General features: G+C 39.7%; 1 protein-coding gene across 1 annotated transcript; it reads right to left on the bottom strand.

Moving 5' to 3' along the window:
• Positions 1–12,840: 12,840 nt before the first annotated feature.
• On the bottom strand, positions 12,841–25,492 carry trib2 (tribbles pseudokinase 2). Its single transcript, XM_060853506.1, has 3 exons — positions 24,013–25,492; positions 23,267–23,559; positions 12,841–16,293 (listed from the first exon to the last, which is right to left on the bottom strand). The coding sequence occupies exons 1-3, from the start codon at positions 24,283–24,285 to the stop codon at positions 15,819–15,821; spliced, it is 1,041 nt and encodes a 346-aa protein (XP_060709489.1). The 5' UTR covers positions 24,286–25,492; the 3' UTR covers positions 12,841–15,818.
• Positions 25,493–26,976: the final 1,484 nt, after the last annotated feature.

Here is a 26,976-nt window from a genome sequence, read left to right as displayed (position 1 = left end):
CAGCTGTGATCTCCAGCATCTGCAGACCTCATTTTTGACTCTAATGTTCATACAGATTTGCAAAGTTAAATTGGCAGAGATAGACAAGAAGAATTCATAGAGTGTAATCAAGACTTATCCCTCGAATAACATGTTCTGGATCTAACCAGGGTCAGGATTTTTTGGAATTGGTAATGTGCAATGATATAGGTTTAATAAATGACCTGGGTAAAGGTTTCACCAAAATAGAATATCCATGATATGGTAGAGTTCACCATGGAGTTTGGGAGGGAGAAACTTGTCAGAAACACTGCACTAAATTGAAATAAGGATAATTACAAAGGAATGAATGCAAAACTGTCTGGAATGAACTGAGAGAAGAGTTTAACACCAAAGACAGTTGAGGAACAATGATAAATGGTTAATAATTCACAGCTCACAACAAAGATGTATCCTAGTGAGGAAGGGGATAAGCCAACTTTGGTTAAACAGAGAAGTTAAGGAAAGCAGTAAATTGAAAGAAAAAAAAAACAAACAATGTAGTAAAGATTAGTTATAAGCCAGATCTCCCAAAAAAAAGAGAGATGAACCAATAATAAAGAGGAAGAAAATAAAATAGTGAATAAATGCATGTCACATCAAGATGAATGACAAGAACTTCTTTAAATAGATAAGAGAGAGGCCAAAGTGAACATAGACCATGTAGAGAATGAGGTTGGGCAAATTATTAGGAGGCAGGAAATGGCAGAGGAGTTGAATAAATACTTTGATCAGCCTTTGCAGGGGAAGACACTAAAGTCTTCAAAAATTATTAAATAATCAAGAGGCAATAAATACTAACACAAGATTTAAAAAAAACTAGGAAAAATAATGGAGCTAAACATGGTAAGTCCCTGGATCTGATGTGATGGGTGCTGGATTATTAAAGTGAATAGCTACAGAGATACTGGTACTGATCTTCCAAGAATCCTTAGAATCTAGATGATTGAAAAATTGCCAATGTAACACCTTTATTCAAAAATGGAAGGAGACAACAAAACAAAAGCTAGCTAAAGACCAGTTGGGGAAATGTTGGTATCTGTTACAAAGACAGCATTTAGGAATATATATGGTCAGACTCAGCATGACTCCATAAAGGGGAAATCATATCCAAAGAAAAGTATTAGATATCTTTCAGGTAACAAACTGAATCTATTAAGAGGAATTAGTGGACATAATCTATCTGGGTTTCCAGAAGGCACTTGAAAAGTTATCACAAGTTAGGATACTTCTTAAGAACCCATCTTGTGTTAGGCTGTTGTAAGACCATAAGACATAGGAGTGATAGTAAGGCCATGCGGCCCATCGGGTACACTCCGTCATTCAATCATGGCTGATGGGCATTTCAACTCCACTTACCCACACTGTCCCCATAGCTCTTAATTCATTGAGGAATCAAGAATTTATCAATCTGATTATACATTATTAACATTGATAGAGGATTGGCAAGCTAATAGAAGATAGGGAGTAGGGATAATAGAGCAGGGAGGGTGATATTTTCACCCCTCCTGATGCTGCTGTGTGCAAGGGATGTCTTTTTTTGTGTGTTACTTTGTGCTCATTACTAAAAGAATGGAAATGATTGCTGTGCATCATCTATGTAACAGTCTGACAACATTACAAAATGTGCAGCCTACAAAATAGTTTAATTACCGGTCCTTAGCTTGCATATGAATGGGCCTCCAAGTTATATCGCACAATGCATACACTGGAAACCCTACCCGAACCACCACTGACATCATTCGGCATCATCATCATCATCATCAAGGGCAAATAAATGACAAGACACAGTTGGGAACTGATGATCACCTTTGCCTCAACTGTGCAGTTAGTTTCTCCCTTCTGTGCTGACAACTTGATCTATTGCTCAACCACTCAAGTTTTCTTCCCTTCATATTTGGATTGCATTAATTAAGTGTGTTTTCACTGAGCACTAATATGTGTCAACAGATCGGTGGCCCCTACTTTTTGCATTGTGTAGTCACAGTCAGTATTTTGTAAAACACAGCTGGGAAAAATGTTTGTGGGAAACTGCTGCCCCTTTTGTCATTTTCTCTCTTCTTCTCCTCTCTATTTCTCAGCACACTGTCTGCTCCCCCCACCACAATGTTTGATGGCCTTCTCTGTTGTGTTGTCTCTCTTAGTCCATGTGTTAGTAAGTTTTGAAAAGACATGCTGTAATACAGTGATTATATCGTGAGGTTACATGCTGAGGGTCCAAGCATCTCATACTCTACCTGGCTGAAAACTGCCTAAAGCATGGTATACTAGTGAAAGCCTGCTGCTCTGTTTTAACCTATTAACTTATTAAAAGTTTTGCTGTCTCAGGTCAACTACTCTGGAGGCAAACCAACAGAGGTGGTGGCCATTAACAAAATCACCACCAAAGTCAGGCATTTAGAACACAAATTGAAGACCAGTGTAAAACAGCTTTGGACATCAAAGCATTCAGAAGCTCAGTGGTTTCGGAGTACTGGCAGAACTGTTTGTTTAAAATTCAGCTTCATTTGATACACAAAAAAAATTCTAAAAGGAGTCCCTTTACCGAAAACCAAAGAAGGCTGAAGTTACAAGTAAAACTAAAACTAAAAAATGGAAACAGTGAGTGCTCTTTTAAACTGAAATCCAATAGCTTGCTGTATCCATTTTAACAAAAAATAGTTAAAATGGTCCCGATGGTAAAATCCAAAGCATTAAATCAGCTTTTTTTTAAAAAGAAAAAAAGAAATTAGTTTCTTACATTATGATGGCTGACCTGGATCAGTTCTGGCATTTTATTTTTCTTAATTGGAGTGAAGTAGAAAGATGGGCTCACATGCATAAACACACAGACAGAAACCTGCAACAATAAGCCTATGTTTATTAAAACAACAGTTTTAGTAAGGGGCTAAGGCCAGTACACAATAAATTAAATATGCAGCATTTCATGTGACATGGTGCACAACTGTTCAAGATCACCAGCCTTCAAGATCCTTTAAAAAACCCACCAACAGCAGTGGAGCACAGCACCCTACATGCCTCAGCATTAGTTTAATGTCCCCAAGGCATATCCTTCACCTTCAAAAATAAAGAGCTTCTCCAAAGGACAATGTAAGCAATGTCAGTATAACTCAGATGGTCTGTGCCATTGGTGATAGGCTACATAAGAAATATACATGTGATCCTGATATCAATAAACAATCAGAATTTGAATGACTACAGTGGTTGGTCAGCAGCTTATCTTGCAACTTATTACCAGAGTTTATCTTTCGGTACCAACTAAACGCACCCTTCTATGGTATGTTTCAACAGTGGAACTATACAGCAAAAAGAAGCATATTGTTCATTTTAATATTGTGAATTAACAGGCTATTTTTCTGTCACCACAAATTCCTTGTTTTAGCCCACCTTCAAGATCTGCTACAACACCTGATTTCCTACTCTTCAAGCAAGCTCCCTGGGCAAGTTTTGCCTGTGTCAGTAAAAGAGACAGGCACATTCAGACATTGTAGCCAGAGTACAGGTGTTTCTGAGCTGCTAAAGCACCTACTTGATCCACTTCACAAAAGTTCGAGACTAGTTGCTCTGCATTTGCCTCTGCCCACATAAAAAGCAATGACCAGACAGTGAACTTCAGTTATCAGAATTCAAAATGGCGTACCCAGTAGAGGAACTGAACACAACATGATTGTTAATAAGGTGACTATTATTGATACATGCCTTCTGGTCGGCAGTTCAATTTTGGCACGGCAAGTAACAGTCTGCACGAAGTCTGCAGATAAACCACAAGAAGGCGGCAAAGTAATAGCATCAGATCTTATGTAAAGTGATCATTATCACTAACTCACTACATCAAGAATGTAATTCACATTTTAAGATTTTAGCAGACAGAATGATTTCAAACTCCAAGTAAGCTTTTAACTTTGCAATATGCTTTATTTGGCTCAGGACATGAGCAGTCCAGACAACTGCAAAGTCAAGATTTTCAGGCTGGCTTCTTCATCCTAAAAAGTGGAACCCAATCAAAACGGAGATAGGGAGAAACAATTCCAGGCACTGTTCCATCCCCTTTAATGGAAATGGAGACTTGCAGGACGGAAATTTGTTCATGATTCCACATTCAGTAAAATATTCCAATTATCTAAGTGACAAAAGCATTGCAATTGCGCAGAACTGAGAGGCTTTGTTTGAGACGAGATCTCCTCAGTTCTTTGGACAGGTTATTTTACAGTGCACTGAATGTTGCTCCACTTTATTAAATTTCATTACCAAGAAGCATTCAATAATTACATTTTGGCAACTTGTTCTTTAAATGTGTACAACTTTAGATTTTGAGAAGTCTGCAACAGTGAAAACCATGGTATGTGGAAACCATATTTTTTTATATATAAAAAAGAAATACAAAAATAGAAATGGAGGAAAACATGTGGTAAACAGCAAGTGCTTGGTCAAGATATAGGAGCAACGGTAGCATTTGTTTATTTATAATGGCTACAGAGCCACAGAAAGCATACATATTGCACATGACAGGAAATCTGAGCTGATGCAAGGACACAGAAAATGTGCATGATAGGAATCAGTCATACTCCCTAAAAGGAAAGCTGTACTAAACAGTTCACTGGCACTATTTCTTGAATTTCATTCTAGTTAATCTCAACCTAAATACTGAAGATTTATATTGTCATTTGACATTGAATTGTCTGACATTAACATTAATTAGAAAATCTAACATTAAAACTAAAACAAAGCCTGTGTTACTGACAGTGAGCTTATATTTTGAGGTTGAAGAGTGTGGTCAGATCTCATCATAACCAAAAACAGCATAAGCTCACTTTAAAACTCACACCCTAGCAACTAATGTATCCAAAGCAAGCCGTGTAAACAAACCATTATCCTATAGTAAACATGCTTTCTCCTCAACGAATATAATAAGCATTTGGTCTGGATCAATGCACATTTATGCCAACAGCAAGCTTTGACAAGGTTAAAGCCTGGTAAATTCTCATTCTCATTTTCAAATCCTTCTATGACCACGCATCTCTCTCTCTTTAATTTCCTTCAGTGCCTTAACCATCTGCAATATTTGCACATAACTCATTCGGACCTCTTGAGCATCCCCCCTCAATTTTAGTTGCTCCACTACTTGGGGTGATACTTTCAGCTACCTGGGCTCCAGGTTTTACAATACTACCATCCCCTCCAAAACCTCTCCTTTCCTCCAAGCAATCAGTTAAGAGCCTACTTCTTTGACCAGCTTTTTGTCAAATCATCCAATACCATCTATGGTTCAGCATCCTTCTTCATGAAAAATGTTCTTTAAATAATTTGCAGCATTTTATTTTAAGGTGTTCCGTATAAACACAAGTTTTTGAGAGAAAAAAAACACATCTTTATATATAGATAAAAGGAATTTGACTAGCCCTAGTAAAATCAAAAATTTCTATTCAAATGACAAATCAAGCTTGTTTTGGCAAGTTGGCAGTGATACCCATAAGTTTTGACACATTAATGGTACAACACTCCATTCCAGAGTCAAATGTCATATTTTGATTCTTATGTTGGAAAAGATTAGTCCCTATAAACTTGTCCCAGTTGATTGAAATTCTGTTTGATAAATTTTGCACTGTCCAGTTTACCACTCCAGTAGGCCAGCATGTGTACTTAGATAAACATATCTAGATTGCCTCATGAAGTACACTATCATAGGAAATATTGCAGTGCTCAAAATGCAGTAGACCTATTTGAACTGAAATCAACTGAAGGGCTTTTGCCCAAAATGTAGATTTTCTACCCCTCGGATGCTGCCTGACCTGTTGTGCTTTTCCAGCACCACACTCTCAATTCCAATCTCCACCATCTGCAGTACTCACTTTAGCCCATTTGAACTGAAACCTGAAGTCCAATATTGAAGACTGGTGATTTCTGAGATCTTTTACTTTGTAAAGTTGTTGTTACTCTTAGCCCTATCAAATGATACTCATATGGATCCTAGAAGCGGATATAATGTTGAAACAGGAGCTAAACTATTCAGAAGCAGTGTCAGAGGACAATTCTTCAATTATAGAAATCTCGAACTCTTTCCTCAGCCTCTCCTTCAACCATGCCTCCCTCTCTTCTCAATAGCCACTGTAACTATGTCATCTGAAAATTTAGAGATTTATATCAATTTTTCTCAGCAACTGTATTTAGGGTATGGAACCAAAGCATAAGACCATAGGAGCAGAAATTAGGCCATTCCACCCCATCAAGTCTGCTCCGCCATTCAATCACGGGCATGTCACAGTGGCATAGTGATTAGCACTGCTGCCTCACAGCGCCAGTGTCCGGGGTTCAATTCCCACCTCAGGCACTGTCGGTGTGGAGTTTGCACATTCTCCCAGTGTCTGCGTGGGTTTCCTCTGGGTGCTCTGGTTTCCTCCCACAGTCCAAAAAAAAATGTGCAGTTTAGTTGAATGGGCCATGCTAAATTGCCCGAGGGGGTAAATGTAGGAGAATAGTCTGAGTGAGTTGCTCTTCAGAGGGTCAGTGTGGACATGTTGCGCCGAAGGCATGTTTCCACACTAAGTAATCTAATAAGTTTCCTACTTTCTCCCTGTAACCTTTGATTCCCTTGACAATCAAGAACTTATCTATCTTAGTTTTAATTATACCCAATGACCTGGCCTCCACAGCCTTCTATGGCAATGAATTCTATAGATTTACCACTCTCTGGCTGAAGAAGTTTCTCAGTATTTTTGTTCCAAAAGATATTCCCTTTACTCCAAGGCTGTGCCGTCTGGTCCTAGTCTCTCCTAACAATGGAAACATCTTCCCAACATATACTCTGTCCAGGCCATTCAGTATTTTGTATGCTTCAATTTGATCCCCCCAAATCCTTCTAAACTCCATTGAGTATAAACCCAGAGTCCTCAAACATTCCTCATAAGTTATGCTTTTCATTCCTGGGACCAGTCTCATGAATCTCCACTGAACATGCTCCAGGGTCAGTACAGTCTTCCTGAGATATGGGGCCCAAAACTGCGCACAATACTCCAAACATGCAGCAGGTAGACTGAGCCAAGATACAGATCAGGCATGATGTAGCCAAAAAGTGAAACAAGTTTAGATGTAACCTTCCATGCTTTAAAACACTGAAATCCATGGCAGATTTAACTTAAAAAAAATTCTCTTGATCTGATGATCATTTATCCCATGGCACTGCTGGACAAAGTATGGGAATACACACACTATGGATATTTTTAATATTGATGAAGTTCTACAGAACTAGAAGAAATAAATATCATCCTTTTATATTTAATTCGTCCTAGATAATTATAGACCCATTAGCTTGATGTTAATAGCAGATAAAATAGTTGAACTTAATGTTGGAGGATGCAAGAGGACATATGTAGCAATAACTTGAGCAAAAGCAAAACCGATTTAAAAAGGAAAACCAGAACTAATAATTCACAACCTGCACAAAATTAATAAATAATTGCATTCATACAAGTTTCTCTTCAATGCCTCAAACAAAAGGACAAGTGCACTAAGTAAACCAAGTTATGCACCAAGTTTGGGGTGGCACAGTGGCTCAGTGGTTAGAACAGCTGTCTCACAGCATCAGTTGATGTATGGAGTTTGCCCATTCTCCCCGTATCTGCGTGGGTTTCCTCCCATAATTCAAAGATGTGCAGGTCAGGTGAATTGACCATGCTAAATTGCTCATAGTGTTAGGCGCGTTAGTCTGGGGTAAATGCAGGGGAATGAGTCTGGCTGGATTACTCTTTGGAGGGTCAGTATGGATGAGTTGGGCCGAATGGCCTGTTTCCATACTATACGGAATCAAATCTAAACTGTGTTTGTTCATCGTGGCAGAGAACAACATTAAAAATAACAGACTCTCAACAATTTTAAGAGGTTATGCTAAGGCCCAACAATTAACCAATTAGATTACACTTGGAATGCCTTCAGTTTTGAGCATCATACCAAAGAACCAAAGGACTTCACTGGCATTTCAACAGGAAACTCAAATAGTGGTCTACAAAAAATGTCGAGGTACTGTGATAACGCGAAGGCAAGAGCGATACAAAGAAATGCAGGCAAATCAATCAAGTGGGAAAGAAAATGGCAGATAGTGTATATGCCGGAATGTGATTACTACAATGGATAGCTGGAATGGAAAAAGTAGAACAATTCTAAATGGTGAAGGAGAAGTAGATGCTTGTATTCAGAAGGATATTCATTTCTTAAAGCTCAAATCAAAGTTGACATGCAGATATAGTAAACAATAGTTAAAGGAAAATGATATTAGACTGTATTGCAAGGTGGTTGAAGTATGGGTATGCTGCAACTATATCGAGTTTTGAGGAGATCACATCTGCGTACATTGTGGAATTTTGTTTGGTACCACAGAAAGAATATACTTGCCTTTGAAGGATTATAAAAGCAAAATTCTCTGGATTGATTTTTTTTGGATTGGAGGGCAGTCCTATGGGAATAAATGTATATATTCTGCGATTTAAGAGGATGAGAGGACATCATTGATAATATGGAAGAGTTTGAAGAGGCTTGTCAAGGTAGATGCTGTAACATTATTTGGCCTGGCTGGGCAGGCTAAAACTAGGGTTCATAATGGTGACAGAGAAATGTCTTCACTCAAGACGGCTTCAAACCTTTGGAATTCACCACTTTTGGGCTATAAATGATCACACTATTCAAGACTGAGAAAATAAACTCTGGAGGAATCAAAAGATATGGGTACAAAGATTTGGGGTGGCACGGTGGCACAGTGGTTAGCACTGCTGCCTCACAGCGCCAGGGACCTGGGTTCAATTCCCGCCTCAGGCGACTGACTGTGTGGAGTTTGCACATTCTCCCCGTGTCTGCGTGGGTTTCCTCCGGGTGCTCCGGTTTCCTCCCACAGTCCAAAGATGTGCAGGTCAGGTGAATTGGCCATGCTAAATTGCCCGTAGTGTTAGGTAAGGGGTATATGTAGGAGTATGGGTGGGTTGCGCTTCGGCGGGTCGGTGTGGGCTTGTTGGGCCGAAGGGCCTGTTTCCACACTGTAAGTAATCTAATCTAAAGGGAGAGTTCAGTACTCCTCAGAATTCAGAATGAATACCCATGTGGAAATGAAAAAGTAGTAAGTGGAGAATGGTGACACAAGGAATTGGTTAATTCAGTTATATGCTTGACCAATTCCATTCCTTAAGTGTCACTGAATCAAACTCTTGAAACTCCCTCACTTTGTGGGTCAGGCTGTGCTGAATGGACTGCAGAGGTTCAAGGCACCTTATAAAGGAGAACAGGGGAACGGGCACTAAACGTGGCAGCAGTGCCCGCATCTCAGGAATGACTTAATTAAGTTAGCCAGGTGAGGCAAACAGATGCAAGAGCTCATCATTGTGTCTGCTGGGAGGGAGAAGAGTGTGAATACCAGGGTGTGGGGAAAGATCACCAGGAGTGGGGGGAAGGAAGTTGGCTCTATTCAACTGACAAGCAGCTTCTGAACCTTCATTTCATATTCTTCATTGCTGATTCAAATTAATGTTCCTATAGCAACAGTGACGATGTGCACTGTTCCTCAATTACTGAACTAGGTTAATAAGTGCCCTGCTATTGTTCATTGGGAGAGAACAAAATTACATCAGTCCCTTTGTTCATCGCAAAAAGAACTGATGCCCAATACCGAACTCAGCTGGGAAATTTGAGACTGTCAGAATCTGAAAAACCAACGCATGACTCCTTGGTATTTTCAAAGCCCTTCCCTTTAACAAGGGGATATACGAAACACTGTTGTAAGCGTGAGACCGTCCAACATTTAAAATAACACTGGTCCATATGCCAAATTGGATTTTTGCCTGGAATGTCCCAGCTCAAAATGTATCAAACAGCAATTTCAAAAATGCGGAGGTTCAACATGCATGGCATTACCTTCCAGCAAACCAGTCACTGATTGATAGTTAATGTAGCTATGTCAGCAATTTACTTGGCGAGGGACAGTAGTTATCTACGATCTCAAACATCACTGATCATGGAGAGAACAACTCCTCGGAACAACTGAAAGCCAATTTAGTTATTTAACGTCACACTGAGAAACATGATACAAGCTGGAGAGACAACTGCACTCAATGCTACTGGTTACCACCCTATCAATTTGTTAGGCTAATCCTTCCCATCACATTCCGTTCAGAGTGCGGCCCTCCTGATGAAGGGCTTATACCTGAAATGTCGATTCTCCTGCTCCTCAGATGCTGCCCGAATGGCTGTGCTTTTCCAGCACCACAGTCTTGACTCTGATCTCTAGCATCTGCAGTCCTCACTTTCTCCTATCACACTTAGTTCAGGTTGGTCGTACACAGAGTGCACTGTATTTTGTAAAGAAATACACGTGCTGTGTAAACCACAGTCGTGCACGCTACTAAGCCAAACATTACTGAGGCTGTACATCATCTATAAAGCCAAATTTCTGCTCATCTTCACAAAAGGCACACATGCTGCAATGGGTGTGTTTAATTTGGAGATCTTGCTGGTTTTGAACAAAATATATATTGTTGAATTAGAGGTTCCATGATCTGGAATGCATAGATTTTTAGTCTGAACACTGATGACAATGAAGTTAAAAATGGTTATTGTGAAAACCCAAAAAAAGGCACAAAGACCTACCCACATCAGTATGTGATTGTTAAGCTGAAAGAGCTACACACCACTCACTAATGCACTTTAAAAATAAGTTTCGGAACTCTAAAAAACAAAATTTTGTTTTTAAATAAGCAGGGAGATCACTGGATTGCCATCTCACATAAATGACATGTCTAGCAATTTCTTTTTAGAATCATAAAATACTACTGGCAGGTTCCGTTAAGGCCAACTTCAGTGCTAAGTTAAAAATCACACAACACCAGATTATAGTCCAACAGGTTTATTTGGAAGCACTAGCTTTTGGAGCGGATATACTCCACAACCATTTGATGAAGGAGCAGCGTTCCGAAAGCTAGTGCTTCCAAATAAACCTGTTGTACTATACCCTGGTGTTGTATGAGTTTTAACTTTGTCCACCCCAGTCCAACACCAGCACCTCCAAATCATAACTTCAGTACGACATTTTTTCAATTTTAAATTCAGAGGAACATTGATTATCTAGCATTCGATTTTCTGAATTTCAAATTATCCAAATAAGATCACAAGGTCCCGATGTTAAGATAAACTGTGTTATCCCACATTCAATTATCTGAACATTCGATTATCCAAACAAAATACTCCCCATCCATGTCTTTCGGATAATTGAGGTTCCTTTGTAAACGGTGGCTGTGCCTTAAATTTTATTCCCTACTTTCAGCACCGGGAAAGAATTTTCCTAAAATGCACCAAAGTCACACAGATGCCCTTGTGACCGGTGGTGTAAATCAGTTTTCCAGCAGCTGGTGGTGAAAACAGAGCAAAGCAATACAGTGGAGGGATCAATACTCATTCCTGCAGCAACGTTCCAGAACCAGGTCAGACTGGTGAGATGGCAGTGCGGATTCCCACAACCTCCCACCTCCTTTGCCTTAAAAGCAACCAAGCATTAGATAATGATTTGGATACATCCAGTTCATTAAAAGTGGCAATTATGGGGTTCATATAGAGATTTTCTAATGCCAAAGTTAGGAAATTGATAGGATTTTTAATTTATGTTCACATAATGTGGAAGTGCCAGTTTTGGATTGGAGTGGACAAGATCAGAAGTCACATGACACCAGATTACAGTCGTACAAGCTTATTTAAAATCGCAAGCTTTCGGAGCACTGAAATAGTCATTGGACTACAACCTAGTGTCATGTGATTTCTGACCTACATACACAAACTATATCCTACCGGATTGATAATTTGATTCATAAACCTTGATCTTCCACAACCTTAAGACACAGATATTAACATGGGCATTCAACGGTTTTCCAATAGTCTGAATGTACTACTTCAATCAGGGTTGGTTCTCATCAAAAGTCACAATAGAGGAACAAAACTGTGGATATTTTATGTTTTATGACAGTTAAATACTTCACCTCCCAGCAACAAGCAGGTGCTGATGCTGGTTTGACCAGGAGTGCTAAGTTTCAGAATTCAAAAAGAAACAAATTTCATAAGGAAGACATCTCAAATACATTTTATGCAAAGAGTATATTAGGATAATACATAGATTGTATAGCGAAGCTTAAAAGGTGACTTCAAAAGGAGTAACAGATATAAGCAATTGATCAAACTGGAGAAACACCGTTTTGGAGCAGTTGAATAAGACAAAATGTAAAAGAAACAACATTGACACAGTTGGTATAATGCAAGATCTGGGTCTACTTGAAATTTACAAAGGCTCACTTAAATGGTGTATTTCATAACCAGTGGACATCCCAAAGCAATTTACAACCAACCAAGTACTTCTGAAATACAAGCACTATTGTAGTTCTAAAGTAGTGCCAATGGACTCAAAACATTAACTGTTTTCTCTCTATCGATGCTGCCAGGCCTGCTGAGATCCTCAAGCAATTTCTGTTTTTGTGTCACCACTGGAGCATGCCAGTCTGCTCACAGCATTCTGACACAAATCTCTGCATGAATGAACTGGTACAGATCAACAAATGTTTAAAAAAATTGAAATTCTTTATAAGTCCCCAAAGTAACACCACAAATATTGGATGGCCATATGCATGCTGTCTTTGCCCAAATTTGCCACTGTTTCTTCAGAAAGAAATATTTAATGCCAAATTGTCTTAATATCTCACCCCAACCCTCCCAAAAACAGAGTTGGAATCATTCAAATTGGTTCCACGTTTTAGTCATAACAGAATAAAATCATGTGTATGATAGTTTAGAAAAAAAAAGCATCAGTTAGTTGTGCAATTCACAATTTATTTACTGAAGGAGAAGATCAGGACAAAACATCAAACCAAATACAATACAAACACCAGAGGCAGTAAAACCCACCATGCAGTCTCCTCTGTTCCCCTTCCACTTTACACTGAAACAAAAAGACGAGTAGTCCCTCTCAACACAGCACCATCCACAGAGTGAATAGGAATTCACTCCCTTTTTTAATCGTGATTTTTTTGAGAAATTTTAAATTAAAACTTGGCAAATCAGCTGCAGCTTTCCCCACATCCCTACCCCACCCACCCCATGAGAACTTTAACTAACCATCCTCTTTGTGTTCTGAATTGGCATATACAAGCTCTCCTGAAACGCAGGCAATAGCATCCATAAGCCAAATAGGTCAAGTAGCTGTACGTACATGCAACAGACTATAAAAGCACAAATTCAAGTTAACAGATACGTACTACAGAGTCCACATATACCTACCCAAGAACATGACCATTTCACAGAACTGGTACAGGCAGTAATCAAACAATCAAGGTACTGGAGACAACACAGGGAAAAAAAAAGGTATGCAAGGTAAGAAATTTCTAATATATAGCAATTTGAAAGCAGAAAAAGTAATTTGATAAGTTAAAATTAAAAAGTACAACTTATTCAGGGTTTGAGATACATACTGCACACAGATTTGTCTGTGCTCAATCATTTTACAAATAGAATCCATAAAATGTGCTTGCATGGAATAGAATTTGTCATTAAAAAGTCATATTTATACTTTATTTAATCAAGGGCAATAAAACCAGTCAATTACTAAACAATTAATCAAATTATTTTGCTGAACCATACAACCAAGTTTAATCTGAATGCCTAATGCCTCCACAACTAATTCAAAAGGAAGTTGTGCAAATGAACAACTAATGCTTCATGCATGCAGTCAAACTGCACCAGGTTCATTACAAAAGGGAGCCTACAAAACAAGTAGATTCAAAACAATGGCAGATATTCGTGGTCAGTCAGTCCAGGCACCATAAATATTTTCAGACACTGGCTAGGGTGCCTGGTGGAAGCAGAACCTTCAAAAGTATGAAGGAAATAAAAATTAGGAACAATTGCCATTTGTTCCTGTTATTTTTCCAGGCCATTTACTTTTAATGCAAAAGTATACTTTATTTTTTAGAAAACTGCATTGTCAGGAACAGACTGAATATTCCAGGACTTCATTTCAGAATTAACCTGTATAGCACTAAGCCATAAAACAGAACTAACCATTTTGTCATTCACTTGTGTGCTAACTCAAAGCTTATTTATATTGCAATATGACGGATTTGAGAGTGCTTATTATTTGCACAACTATTCCTTTTAATTCTTACACATATAAGAAGTCCTGTGTTTGTTTGTAACAGGGCAAGGTAGGCAAGTAGTCTGAGGGCGGCACAGTGGCACAGTGGTTAGCACTGCTGTCTCACAGCACCTGAGACCCGGGTTCAATTCCTGACTCAGGCGACTGACTGTGTGGAGTTTGCATGTTCTCCCCGTGTCTGCGTGGGTTTCCTCCGGGTGCTCCGGTTTCCTCCCACAGTCCAAAGATGTGCGGGTCAGGTGAGTTGGCCATGCTAAAATTGCCCGTAGTGTTAGGTAAAGGGTAAATGTAGGGGTATGGGTGGGTGGTGGGTCGGTGTGGACTTGTTGGGCCGAAGGGCCTGTTTCCACACTGTAATGGTGTAATGTAATCTAGTCTAATTAAATATACAATCTCACAAATCTCACAAATATTGCAAACAATGCAACAGATCACAGAGCTGAAAGTAGCTAGATGTATTCACAAAGTCTTTCTTTCAAGAACAAGGAGCTACTACTTCATACTTATAACACTGACAATATATTTCAAACCATTTCAGCAAGAATGCGGGCACTTTTCAAAGAAAAAAAAGGAATAATTTAATTGGTTTCAAGAAGATTAGGTTAAAAAAAAAATCTGGGATATGATCGTTCAACTTAACTGCCATCCATTTACACCACCAAGCTGCAACAGAGATAGGACCGATGACCAGTGGAAAAAAAAGGTAAAATACAAAATACATCTTAACACTGTTTTAGAATACTGAAGTCCAAAATAAACAAACTACCAAATCTGTAAAGATTGTACTATTGGTAATATTGGGTAATACACATTTTCTCTGCATTAATACAATGGTTCCAGTAGATATATTTCAAACCCTGAATGTTTGCCAATAAGGACTTCCCTTCCAGCGAAATTACATGACATTTCATTTCAATAGCTCCTGCCAATCAGCACTGAAGTACTGTACACACAACAGATGAGTTATTCCCTCTTAGGGAACAGAGCACTAAAAATGCTCTGCTTCTGACAATATTAAGTTTATTCAGAAAGAAAAAAAATACACAAGATAATGAAAGTAGCTACATATAAACACAAGCATTTCCTTTAGCACCCGCATTTTATGTCGGTGTGTGTGCACCTAATTCTTTTTTAATGAAACACATTGAATAAAATGTTTAAACATCAGAAACAAATTTAGGAGACTCTTATAGGAGGATTGTACGTTCCCTGAATAATGAGAGAAGGAAAATAATTAACAGTGCGATGCCAATGTGTTACATTGTGTCGAGGCTAATTAAAGTTTCTATTTGTGATTTGTAACCATCATAAAATGAGTGATGAACTGCACAATTATGCATGTGTGCAGTATTCAGCCCTCTCTGTGGCTCCATGAGATGAGAAGCTGCAACATTTTACACTGCCTTTTCCTCCCAAATCAATCTAACTTGATAGCAGAACCACCCAATTTGTTGTGCTACATGTCAACCCTGAAATATCTCACTCTTCTCAGTCATTTTAAGTCACTGTACATCTGCACCATTTTTGCTTCCAAGCTAGGTCGATTCGAGGTACCATTTATCAGTTCTGGAAGGATTCTACGTGGTGGGTACCAGCTGTTAGTATCTTCTCAACAACACTCAAACTGTGAGCAAACTCAGTTGAAAAAGGGGTCCAAGTCAACATCCATATTCACATCAGGTACCAACTGATCAGCTGCTTCTTTTTCGTTAGCACCATATCCGGAACTAGAAGCTGCAAAATCAGAGGCAAACCAGGGATGGTCCAAGATTTCCCGGGATGTCAGCCTCTCCAAAGGCTCACGACGCAAAATGCTACGGATAAGGCATTTAGCCCGTGGGGAAAGAGTTTCTGGAATGTTAAACTGGCCACGTCGAATCTTGCTGAAGAGTGAACTTGGTTCCACATCATGAAACGGATACCGTCCAACCAGCATCGTGTATAGCATTACACCAAGACTCCAAACATCAGCTGCCTTACCAGAGTAGCTGCCATTGGTGTTAAGGATCTCGGGGCTCACATACGCTGGACATCCATGCTTGTCAGAGAGTGCATCAACTTCGCCATTCAAGATATAAGCATCCTCCAAACTTTCCAACTTCACTTGCGTCCTACAAAAGAAAAGCATCACATCTTGTCAAGCAAATGACTTGAAATTCAAAGAAACAAAGCATTCCAAAAATTATAAATGACTTTAACATCTATCTGGAACTTTCACATGGTGTAACAAATGGGTGTACATGTAAACCTTGAATATGGCAGACTTGACATTTCTGCATTTCACATTAACACAGCTACTGTTAGATATTATCCAATTTACAGTCGACTAGATATGCACAGCGTTAAGAAAGTGAAAGAATCAAATACCAATACTACTGTCTTAAGAGCAAGGAACATTCATTATTACAGTAACAAGAACTGAAATCTCTCCATCCCATTTTAAAAGCTATGGGCTTAACAGCAGGACTTTTAACCAGAAAAGCCATGAAATGGAAATTCAATGACTATAACATTTCTTCTGGATCCTGATACGTCCAATCCCAAATTTGAAAATAGGTCATAGACTTCCTCCTGCCATCCACCACAAAATCCAGGCTCAGGAATAGAAAAGGAGGACATGGATCAAATATGTTTTTCCAGTGCTTGCAATATACCACACAATTGTGCAGAGTTATACAGGCAGGCATTGCGGGTCAGCCTCTCTCATTTCAAAGCACAGCTTTTGACAAAATCCCATACTGAAGAAAAAATGTAATAAGCAGGCAATCAATTCGGAAGAGACATTATTTTAACTGGATTAATACAGAATCCCCCATTGTATTACAACTCCAGCTCAAATGTTAATAAGCACAAAACTTGGTATCTGGTTTTCCATGAAAGCCAAAAAGTCAAATCAAGAATCTAGCTTGATGATTTGAATTTCTCTACTCGTGATGTGAATTTGAGCTAAATTTAGTGGATGCCAGAGTTTCAATGTTTGCATATGACAAGGTTTGTTGTCTTTACTCATGGAATTATATTGATGTTTCAGTTTATAATTCAATACTTCCTGCATTTTTGCCCCTTTAACCGTGTAAAGTTCAAATAACTTTAGCAGTACGTTGTGCATTCCTGATTCCATTCAGTTGCTGTATTAAAAGATTTGGGTCATATCACAATTTTTGTCAATTACTGCACTTTAAACTGATTCTTTCTGCCAGGAAAAGAGAGGACTGCAGATGCTGGAGATCAGAGCCAAGTGGGGTGCTGGAAAAGCACAGCAGGTGATGAAGGGCTCATGCCTGAAATGTTGATTCTCCAACTTCTCGGATGCTGCCTGACTTGCTGTGCTTTTCCAACATCCCGATCTCAACAGGGATTCCTTTTGCCGACAGGGATAGTTTCTTCCTATTTACTCTCTTCAGACCCCTCATGATTTTGAATACATCTGTCGCTGTCATGTCAACCTGATCTTCAGTGATGATTTTTCCAATATATTTGAAATTCCTCATCCCGAAGGCTATTATCATGAGTCTGTTCTCCAATCTCTCTAATGCCTTCATATCCTTTCTAACATGTGGTGCCCAAAACTCCAGTTGAGGCCAAAATGTTGATTTATCTTGATTTAACAGTTTCTTTGCTTTTGTACTATGCCCCTAATGATAAAACTAATATACAATATGCTTTATCAACAGCTCTCAGTCTGTCCTGCCACCTTTAATTGATTTCTGCAAAAATACATCCAGGTAATTTTGCTCCTGGATCTCCATTTCAAAATAAAGGGTATAATTATATTGTGTTGTTCATATCAAAGTTAATCACTTCACCTTCTATTAAAAAAATGAAAGTTCCACAACGTCTGCTCTGGTGTATGCTAAGCCCACACAAAATTTGCTCAGAACCTTTGAAGAACAGCATTTAAATATTCAAAGTAATGTTTCATGCATTTTGCACTGCCATCTTAGTTTGTTTCCATAGTGATACTGTGCATGAGATTATGGATGAAATTCAATGCACCAGCTGTCACAGAATAAGCTCTTTGATATATCAATTCCTAGGATATTACAGGGTGGACATATTCGGTTGTCACTCTCGTGTGCCCAATTTACACAAATCAACAATGAAGTATAGAAGAAATGGGAGAAATGTACTAAAAATAACAATGCAATGAAGAGTTAAAAAAAGTAATACAATATAGCATTTATACTGTAGACAATATTTCTAACAATGAAACAGCTTGTTGAACCAGAGTATATGAACAAAACAGACGCTGTTTGGGGAGCAAATTACAGCAGCAATCTACTCTGAATGGGGCAGACTCCCACATCAATGACAGCTCTCTGCAAGTTCAAAGAGTATTACAAATAAACAAAGCATTATTCAATCAAATAATTCAAAACACCACAACGCAATAAATATAAAAATTGCAATTGCACAACTTGGAGAGGAATGTGGCAATTTATTTTGTTATCTGAACAGTCTCCTCCTTGTTGCGACACTTCATTTGGATAGCATTAATGCTCAGTTAGTGCCTTGGTTAAATGCACACTCAGCTCTTGCAAAGCCTTGGACTAGTGGGAGGAAGTCTTAATGAACTCTGCCTCAGGTTAAACATTTTTAACTGTTAAAAATGTTGCTATTTTATAAAATTATACGTGTTTAATCACAGCTTCAGTCTTTCAGAGGTCTGATCATAAATGTGGAATACAGCTACATGCATAGGCAAAAACTTTTCATACACAGAAGTCCAAACTCTGGTCTCCACCAGATTAACTCAAAAATTCACATCACCAAGCTAGATCTTCTGTTAAGAAAAAAGGACAAAGTAACGGCCTGGGATCAATATTCAGGGCTCACTGTTGGGGAAAACAGTGTGTATGTGGAATCAGGATTAAGGTTATTGCAATATCCCTCATTGACTCCATCATTTAAACCCATGCAGAAACAGCACCTTGCTCAAGTGACTGAAGTCCCAAAGCACCAGAGACCGTAAATTAAAATAAGTCACCACACCCAAAGGTTGAAGGGGAAACAATGTAAATTAGGAAACTGGTCACTTACAGAGTAGTATTGAAGTCCTGGTAACAAAGAGATAGAACAACTATTCAGGAGACAAACAAATTGTGCAAAATGATGCATTAACTGTTGAAGAAGTAAATCTACTCTCAAAACTTTCAAGTACTTAAAGCCCATTACTTCTGCTCAAAATGTGGTTGGCTGAGGGACCCATCACCCCTCCAGCACATACAAAGAATCCTTAAATTATCATGCTGAAGCAGCTCAGAAAATTCTACAAACCAAATCATACCAGCTAATGGGGCAATTAAGAAAAGAAGATGTATAATTAGTATACACATATTTGGAGTAATGGTAGGAAGTTTATTGAAGCTTTGAAATCCAGCTTTCAAAGAGCTGTTGCAGTCAGCAGGGATTAGGAATTGTAATTTAGAAAATGGTTTTAATACCCACAATATTTATCCTTTGTTGTTAATTTCAAGGTTAACACTGAATTTCTAGAACATGACTTCAGTTTGCAGCAATGCAACTAGGGAAGGTGACACCTACAGCTAAGTAATTATGCCAGAATTTGGAGACATCTGCTGCTGACACATCTTATCCATCCCAAGACTAGGCAGAGGTAGGTGGGATCACATCATAAGCATACCATGAATAGGCACTACAACATCCAGACAACCACCTGCTCCTGGCTACCAGAAATTCAGCATCATCTACACTGTTGTTGCCAGGCAACACAATTCAGGATGTGTCAAATAATCAAAGTAGTCCCAGGTGCATGGTACCCTAAGTGAATTAACAAATAGCGCATTATTTCCACATATTTATCACATACCTAGTGACAGACTAATTTACAATTAGTCACAACTTAATGCTCAGAAAGCACCATTGTCAACCTATATTGCATGATATAGTTTTGAATATTTTACTTTGGTTCACACTGTGACTGTTGTTAATCCCATACTTCATTCATAAAATATTAATAAGTATACTTTTTCTAGATATTGACGCTACATATAATAAAGTACATGATATAAAGTTTGCTAGAAATAAATTCTTCATTCATTCAGGAACATTTCTCGATGCTCTGCTTAGAAAGATTTCCACACTCATTTTAACCAGTTACGTGCAGTGGCTAGATTTTCCAAAAAGAATTCTGAAACTTTTGGTCAGCCAACGTATGTAAAGATTATCCCATGGCACTCTTTAAAAATTACAGAAAAAATAATTATAATGGGACAATTAATACAAGCTTACAGAAATATATAACCTTGGATATGTGAATTACTAAAGTAATAAGGACTGTACTGTGACCAGAGCAAGGAACATTTTTGAACTGAGAGCCAATTATCCAGATTCACATTTCCACTGCTGGAAAATTAAGTTTTACATATAACTGTCACTTATGTTTTTATTTAAATACATAGAATTCGTGCAAGAATTCCTGTGCCTGGCGAGTTAAGTAATTTGAAACCTTTTTCTGCAATTTTCATTCCAATGGAAGAGAACTTTTTACATCAGTGGTATCATCGATACATATTTCACTTCCAACACTAGAGATTCCACAAGCTAATTTAAAGTCTCAAGTGACCTCCCACAAAGCATTAACTGAAATCATGACTAATTTGTTATGCAAGCAAATAATTAGTTAATATGTTGCACACAAAGTAAATTATCGGTTCACAACAGAATCAGATCTGAAGCTCAGGGTGATACTTAAAATGTAGGAACACACCCCTTTGAACCAAACCAAATAAAGAGCCCGTGAACAGTAAGGACTGCCACCAATTCAAATTTCCCACTCAAGTGAGATATCAGCAAATACTAGAACACTTGTGCTGACATTAGCCTGCCATGTATGTTACTTGTCATAAATATGTTCTTGAGTGTCCATGTAGAGAGTAGGAGTTGTTGAAGATTAACAAAATTTAGGTTTTCCAATATTAGGTGACAAGTTTTTTTAAACAGGAATTTTCAACTTACCAATGACAAAGATTAGTACGAAATGAAAACACCATTCCAAAAAGGCACATTCTTTTAAAAAAAAGTAGCTTGCTATCAAACTTGGATATTTTAAAAAGCTACATTGTAACTTTTCTGGTTTAACAACATGATTACTTTAAAACCTGTTGGATGGGCTTTTGACTCAACTTAAAACCTTTATTGGCTGCAGCAGTTAAAGTAACTATAAAGAGGCAACTTCCCCTTCCACAATCACAGTCTGAGTCACTCTGCTCTTCTGTTTTCCTCATCTTGTCCAGACCCAGATGGCTGTGGACAAGGGGTAGGCAGCACCTGCCAGTCTACAAGGTCTTCCATGTGTACAAGAAGTGTTTGATCCTCTGGTAACACAGTGAGAGTGCTTTCATTGTGTGATTCAATTCTGCATTAGCTGGGCTCCATTTTTAAAACAAAGTGAACCTTTGTTTGATGATACTGGGAGCAAACCAGTGTTACCTTATTTATGAATTAGGCCAACGATAATCTATCTGCAGCTTCTGCTCAGGCAGCCTTCAACAGAAAAGGTGGAGAAGGCAATGACTTTTGCAAAGCAAAAAGCAAAATAAACCTCTTCAGATTGTTGCTAAACAGCTGTGTAGGTAGCAGAAAGGAAACTACGTGTTTGTAAATGCCTTCCCATTGCTGTGTGAATGAGACCACAGAGCAAGCCGCCGGAAACACGCTTCTGTCGCCATAGAGAGTTGGGGAATCTGTCACCAGGGTAAGCCTCACCTCACCCAGCCCACATCTCAAAGAGCTGAATACAATGCTGCAGTTTCTGAGTTAGCAGCTGCACACACTGTCCGCCTTAGCAGCGAGCTGCAGGCTGTAAGCTGATGAACCACGACGTGTAGGAGCGGTTTTAAGAGCGCACACAAGCCAGATTATCCCCATACCGATCTTATCGAGGCAAATTTGAAAAGAAAGCATGCAAATTGCAACATAAGACGTATCCGTCGAAATTACGATTCCACTGTGTATTACAAACGAGCGGCTGTCTCTGCGGCTTTGTGAGGAATGAGCATTGAGAGTGATTTTGCACTGTGCATCCATGAACCGGTGCACATGCAAGTGCTGAAATGTGCAATGGAGGCATTCCGCTCTTTATTTGCAATCCACGGAGACCTTCCCAGCTAAAGTGCACTGCCCTTCCCATCTACTAGCATTCACTGCAGTTACACCGACGCTCATTTTCAGCAATATATTTAGCAAGCTCACCCAAGCTCTACCGAGTGGCTCCACATTTGTAACAATTCATGGGAGTTGCAGCTAACTCCCAACCCTACTTGGCCGGGCTACAGATTGCTTAAAGTCGCCTTTCGTTTACATAAGGACGACAGCGGACATATGTTCAATTAAACTATTTTCTTTTCAAAGTGAGTGGATATTTAGCCCAGCTTCGGGAATCAAATCTAGAATCGAATTCACTCGCACTTCAGAAGCACGTTGGTCGTTTTGTTTTTCGCACCAAATCCGTGAATCCTTCCGTTACTGTACTTTACAAGGTTGTGACCTCGGGTTCAGTGCGTGGGAAGGACACAGAAACTTGTAACACAGCAGCCCTTCCATGTCAATACCGTCTGATGGTCCCTAACCTGATCAACACGCTCAACGCCAGGGAGCAGAGAGATGAAACTACAGATTTCTTTCACATGGGGGAGCTGGTCTAATAAATAGTCCGATATCATTATTGCCTATTTACCTCTTCACCCTCTCCCCAACACCATCCCAGAGGAAAACAAATAATCTAACATTTAATTAAACAAATTTCAATCGAACGAGTGCAATGTAATGAGAGCAACTCGGAGGACAAAAAGGCTTGAGTGAACTTTTAAAATAAGTTGTAAGATACTAGGTAATGGGAGAGACTTCAGACTCCGAAGCCTCGATCTAAACAGAAACCAACAGCGGAACAACTGGTTACCTTATTTACCAGTTCATATAACGTCATTGACAAAACAGATCACCAGAGTGTAGCAGTGTAAACGAAAAATGCATAATGTTATTTCGTGCAGAGCTGATTGCAGTCCTGTATCACTATGTCAAAACCTCTTATGTTTTATTTGATGGACCCGTTGCCAAACCTACCGTTCCTCGTCTTTAAATACGAATTTCCTTAGTTTGAGATCTCGCAGGACCACACCATTGTCATGGCAGTGCGCTACAGCAGAGGTTATCTGGCGGAACAGTCTGGCTGCTTCGTCCTCCCTGAGCCTTTTGCAAGTGCGTACAAATGAATGCATATCCCCATGACTCTTCTCAAAGAAAACATACGATCGCTGCTCCCCCAGCAAAATCTCTGTTATCTGGTTGATGCTTTCGTGGGCAGACAGATAAAAATAAGCTGCTAATGTTTCTTGATATCGGCTAACGTCGAATACCTGTGGAGACAAAAAGAGTGAAATCTGACATCTTTTCCTACTACTCCAATAAGCAGCAATATGGGTTAAGACTTCAGGGACCCAATATATTCACTGCCTTGCATTAAACCACAGATGCTGTGGCTAAAAAAAAATCGAATACAATGGCCCATTAATTTCTAATCCTTATGGCTCAGCTTAAAAGTTTCAGTAAATATCCCCTTCTAAAGGGGATTACCAAATGAACTTCATAAAGCTCTAGAAATTTACTAAACTTCAATGGGTTCGATTGCTTAAGTTTTTTTTAAACTTTAACGTCTCGTTAACAAAAGACTGTACTTTCAATTCATTTGTCTCTAGGGTATTGTATGTTACACTGTGTGCACACGTCATTGATTCTGAATCGAATGCTGTTTCGCTGGTTAAACTATGGATAATGGTGTGTGTGTGTGTGTGTGTGTGTATTTTTTTTACCTTACAAACGAGTTCCTCGCCGCTATGCAAATGCACTGCCCCAAGCACGTGGTCACCCTCCAAAGGCTCCAACAATAGATACTGTCCGATTTGAGAAATGCAATGAGAAGAGTTCGGAGTTTCAGGTGGGCTGGGTGAGCCGAGGTTCGGGCTGAAACTTTGGCTGCAGTCACTAGTCCTCACACAAGACAATTCTTCATATTCGTGATGACTCTTATGTCTCGACCGTCCATACCTTACAATGCTGATTGGACTGGATCGCTGTATGTTCATGTGGCTGTAAATAGTGGTCCTGTTAAACAAAAGGGTTTTACTGACAAGCGTCCACGTTTGTTGACAGTAGTTTAAAAAGGATTTAAAAATGAACTCCACAAACTGTAGAAGCGTCTCTTTTGCACTTTGGTCGAGACTTGTAGGTCCAGCTCTTCTTTTTTTTGCGTGTTCCTCCAGCAGCAGTAAAATGAGTTCTTTATTTTAAAACGAGCACCATTTGTAGGAATAATGCAGACTGTGTGTTTATTGCTACAGCTTTTGTCTTTTGCATAGATGATTCGGGTGGGTCATACAAATGCAGCTGTTATAGAGAGCGAGCAGCCCAATGCAATCAGAGCCCTGATTTTTGTCGAAGTGGGAAATGGAGCGCCAGTTCACAATGCGTTTTGTTCCTGTGGTTACAGAAGGGTATGCGCCGCAACGAGTGAATGACTGAGAGAGAGAGTGGCCGAGGCGTTTACATACACAAGCCAACCAGGTGACGATCGACTCAGGGGAACCCACTCAGTTCCTCAGCCTCCGACTCTAGATGGCGTCCGATTCCCTCTGTAGCTGTCTTTCTCTCTTTGCAGCTGAAACAAAATAGCCTCAAACTATCATCAAACAAGAGTACGGCATTCACCCTCTCGTCATCTGCTTTGCAACGTCCAAGTACAACTTTCAAGGAGATTTATTTTGCACGTACGCACTCATGAGAGAGAAAGAGAGAGAAAAAAAGTCTTTGGCTGGCGAGTGCTTTCCAATACTGGCAAGCACCGATGAGATGTGCGTATATAATTTTAAAAATATAACAGTCAAGGACAAAAGAGATCAATGGTATCGTGTTCCCACCGAACAGTCTTAATGCCCCCAAGCACAGCGATGAAACTGATAAACTCCAGATGCCTTTGCAACTGCACAGTTGCGGAGATGACGACCTTGGGATGCAGAACGTTGCTTTGTTTTTGGAATTTTTTTTTGTTTTGCAAATCAAAATGTCCCGGAAAGAAAAATATCTGCAAATTTCTTTTGCACTAGATAAAGGGATGCCCGATAGAACGGGGCCGATCCCTTTCAGCAACAGCCGACATAAGACATGATTTCTTTTTCCTCTTCCTTTCCGCTGCCTGTCTATTACTTACGTGGCTGCAATCTGAGTAATGTCAGCAGCGGCGGCGGCAGTACCAACAGCACCACTAACTCCCATTCAATGCAATCGCTGACTGCGGTCCACTGCGCCTTACACTAACCCTGATAAGTCAATGGCCCGCTTCCCGGATCCCCCTGGCTGTCAATCATCCGGGAGCCCGCAGCCCATTGGTCAGCCGGGCTGTCAATCAAGGCCCTTGCGTCACCGCTGCCGATCAGGTTAGTCCCTCTTCACTTGGGAAAGTAGGTGATATCCCTCCGCGCCCTGTGTGTGTGTAGAGAGAGCGCTTCAAACCTCTCCAAGACCACGGCTCTTACCGCAGCACGGGGATCATGCACTTCCAGAGTGCTGATGCAAAGCAAGGTTGCTCCTCCCGTGCTTTTGATTTTGCAATGTCGGGGCTCTGAGGGAGGAGGAGAATGGGGGCACTACTTTCTTTCCACTCTGGTATTCAATGAAGCGGCGGAGGGTGGCGGAGGGTTGGGTGAGCCGGCTCGCAACCTGATCTCCAGCAGCTGCGTCTCTTTATTCATAGTTATACATAGAGGAGGTGAATGCTGAGGGCAACCTTGCGCAATACACTGAGGAATGCAGGCAGCAGGAAGAAAGCCACAGGCAACAGCATTCTTTTCTGCTGGATCTCTTCCCCTCCTTGCCATAGTCATGCAGTTGCAGTATACGTCCCGTGGATGTTTTAAGAGTTCCATACTGTAAATCTCCCACCCCCCTCCAACATCACCCATCGTACAGCTTATTAAAAGTAATGCGTGCATTTTAACAAAAAACAAGACCACAAGCATGCACTGCCGAGGCTCAGTGTGTACCATCTACAAGATGCACTGCAGAAATTCACCAAAGATCCTCAGACATCATCTTCCAAACCCACAACCACTTCCATCTAGAAGGACAAAGGCAGCAGATCCTAGGACCACCAGCCTTCTTCATGTTCCCTTCCAAGCCACTCACCATCCTAACTTGGAAATATATCACCATTCTTTCACTGATGTTAGGTCAAAGTCCTGGAATCCCCTCCCAAATACAACCTTCAGCAGGTAGACTGCAGTGGTTCTAGAATGCAACTCGACATCACCTTCTCAAGGGCAACTAGGGGTGGGCAATAAATGCTGGCCAGCCAGTGACACCCAAGTCTTACAAATTAAGGAACAAAACAAACCGAAGAATCATTGATACTGGACATCAAGAACAAAAAAAGAAATTGCTGGTGAAACGCACGGCATCTGAGGAGAGAAAGTAGAGCTTTGGATTCAGTGACCCTTCTCATGAACAGAAGAACAAATGTGAATTTTGATGTTTAGTCATGAATTGCTGCCACCAATTATATATCTAACATTGGACTCAAAGGTGTCAAGCATCAATGTTTAGATGAATTATTTAGTGTATTGAGTGTTGTGCCCTTCCTAAAATAAGAGGTAATATATGATGACCTCTGTGTATTGCTTCCTCAAATTTATGCATAGTTTGTTGATGTTTCTTCTGGCCTCTTTTTCATATATGTTGAGATTTGCCAGGAATGTTGTATTTCCCAATCTCTTTATTGCAAT

Source organism: Hemiscyllium ocellatum, chromosome 3, assembly GCF_020745735.1.
Source record: "Hemiscyllium ocellatum isolate sHemOce1 chromosome 3, sHemOce1.pat.X.cur, whole genome shotgun sequence".
NCBI lineage: Eukaryota > Metazoa > Chordata > Chondrichthyes > Orectolobiformes > Hemiscylliidae > Hemiscyllium > Hemiscyllium ocellatum.
The sequence above is the reverse complement of the archived record's forward strand: the minus strand, read 5'-3'. Positions and strand labels throughout refer to the sequence as shown.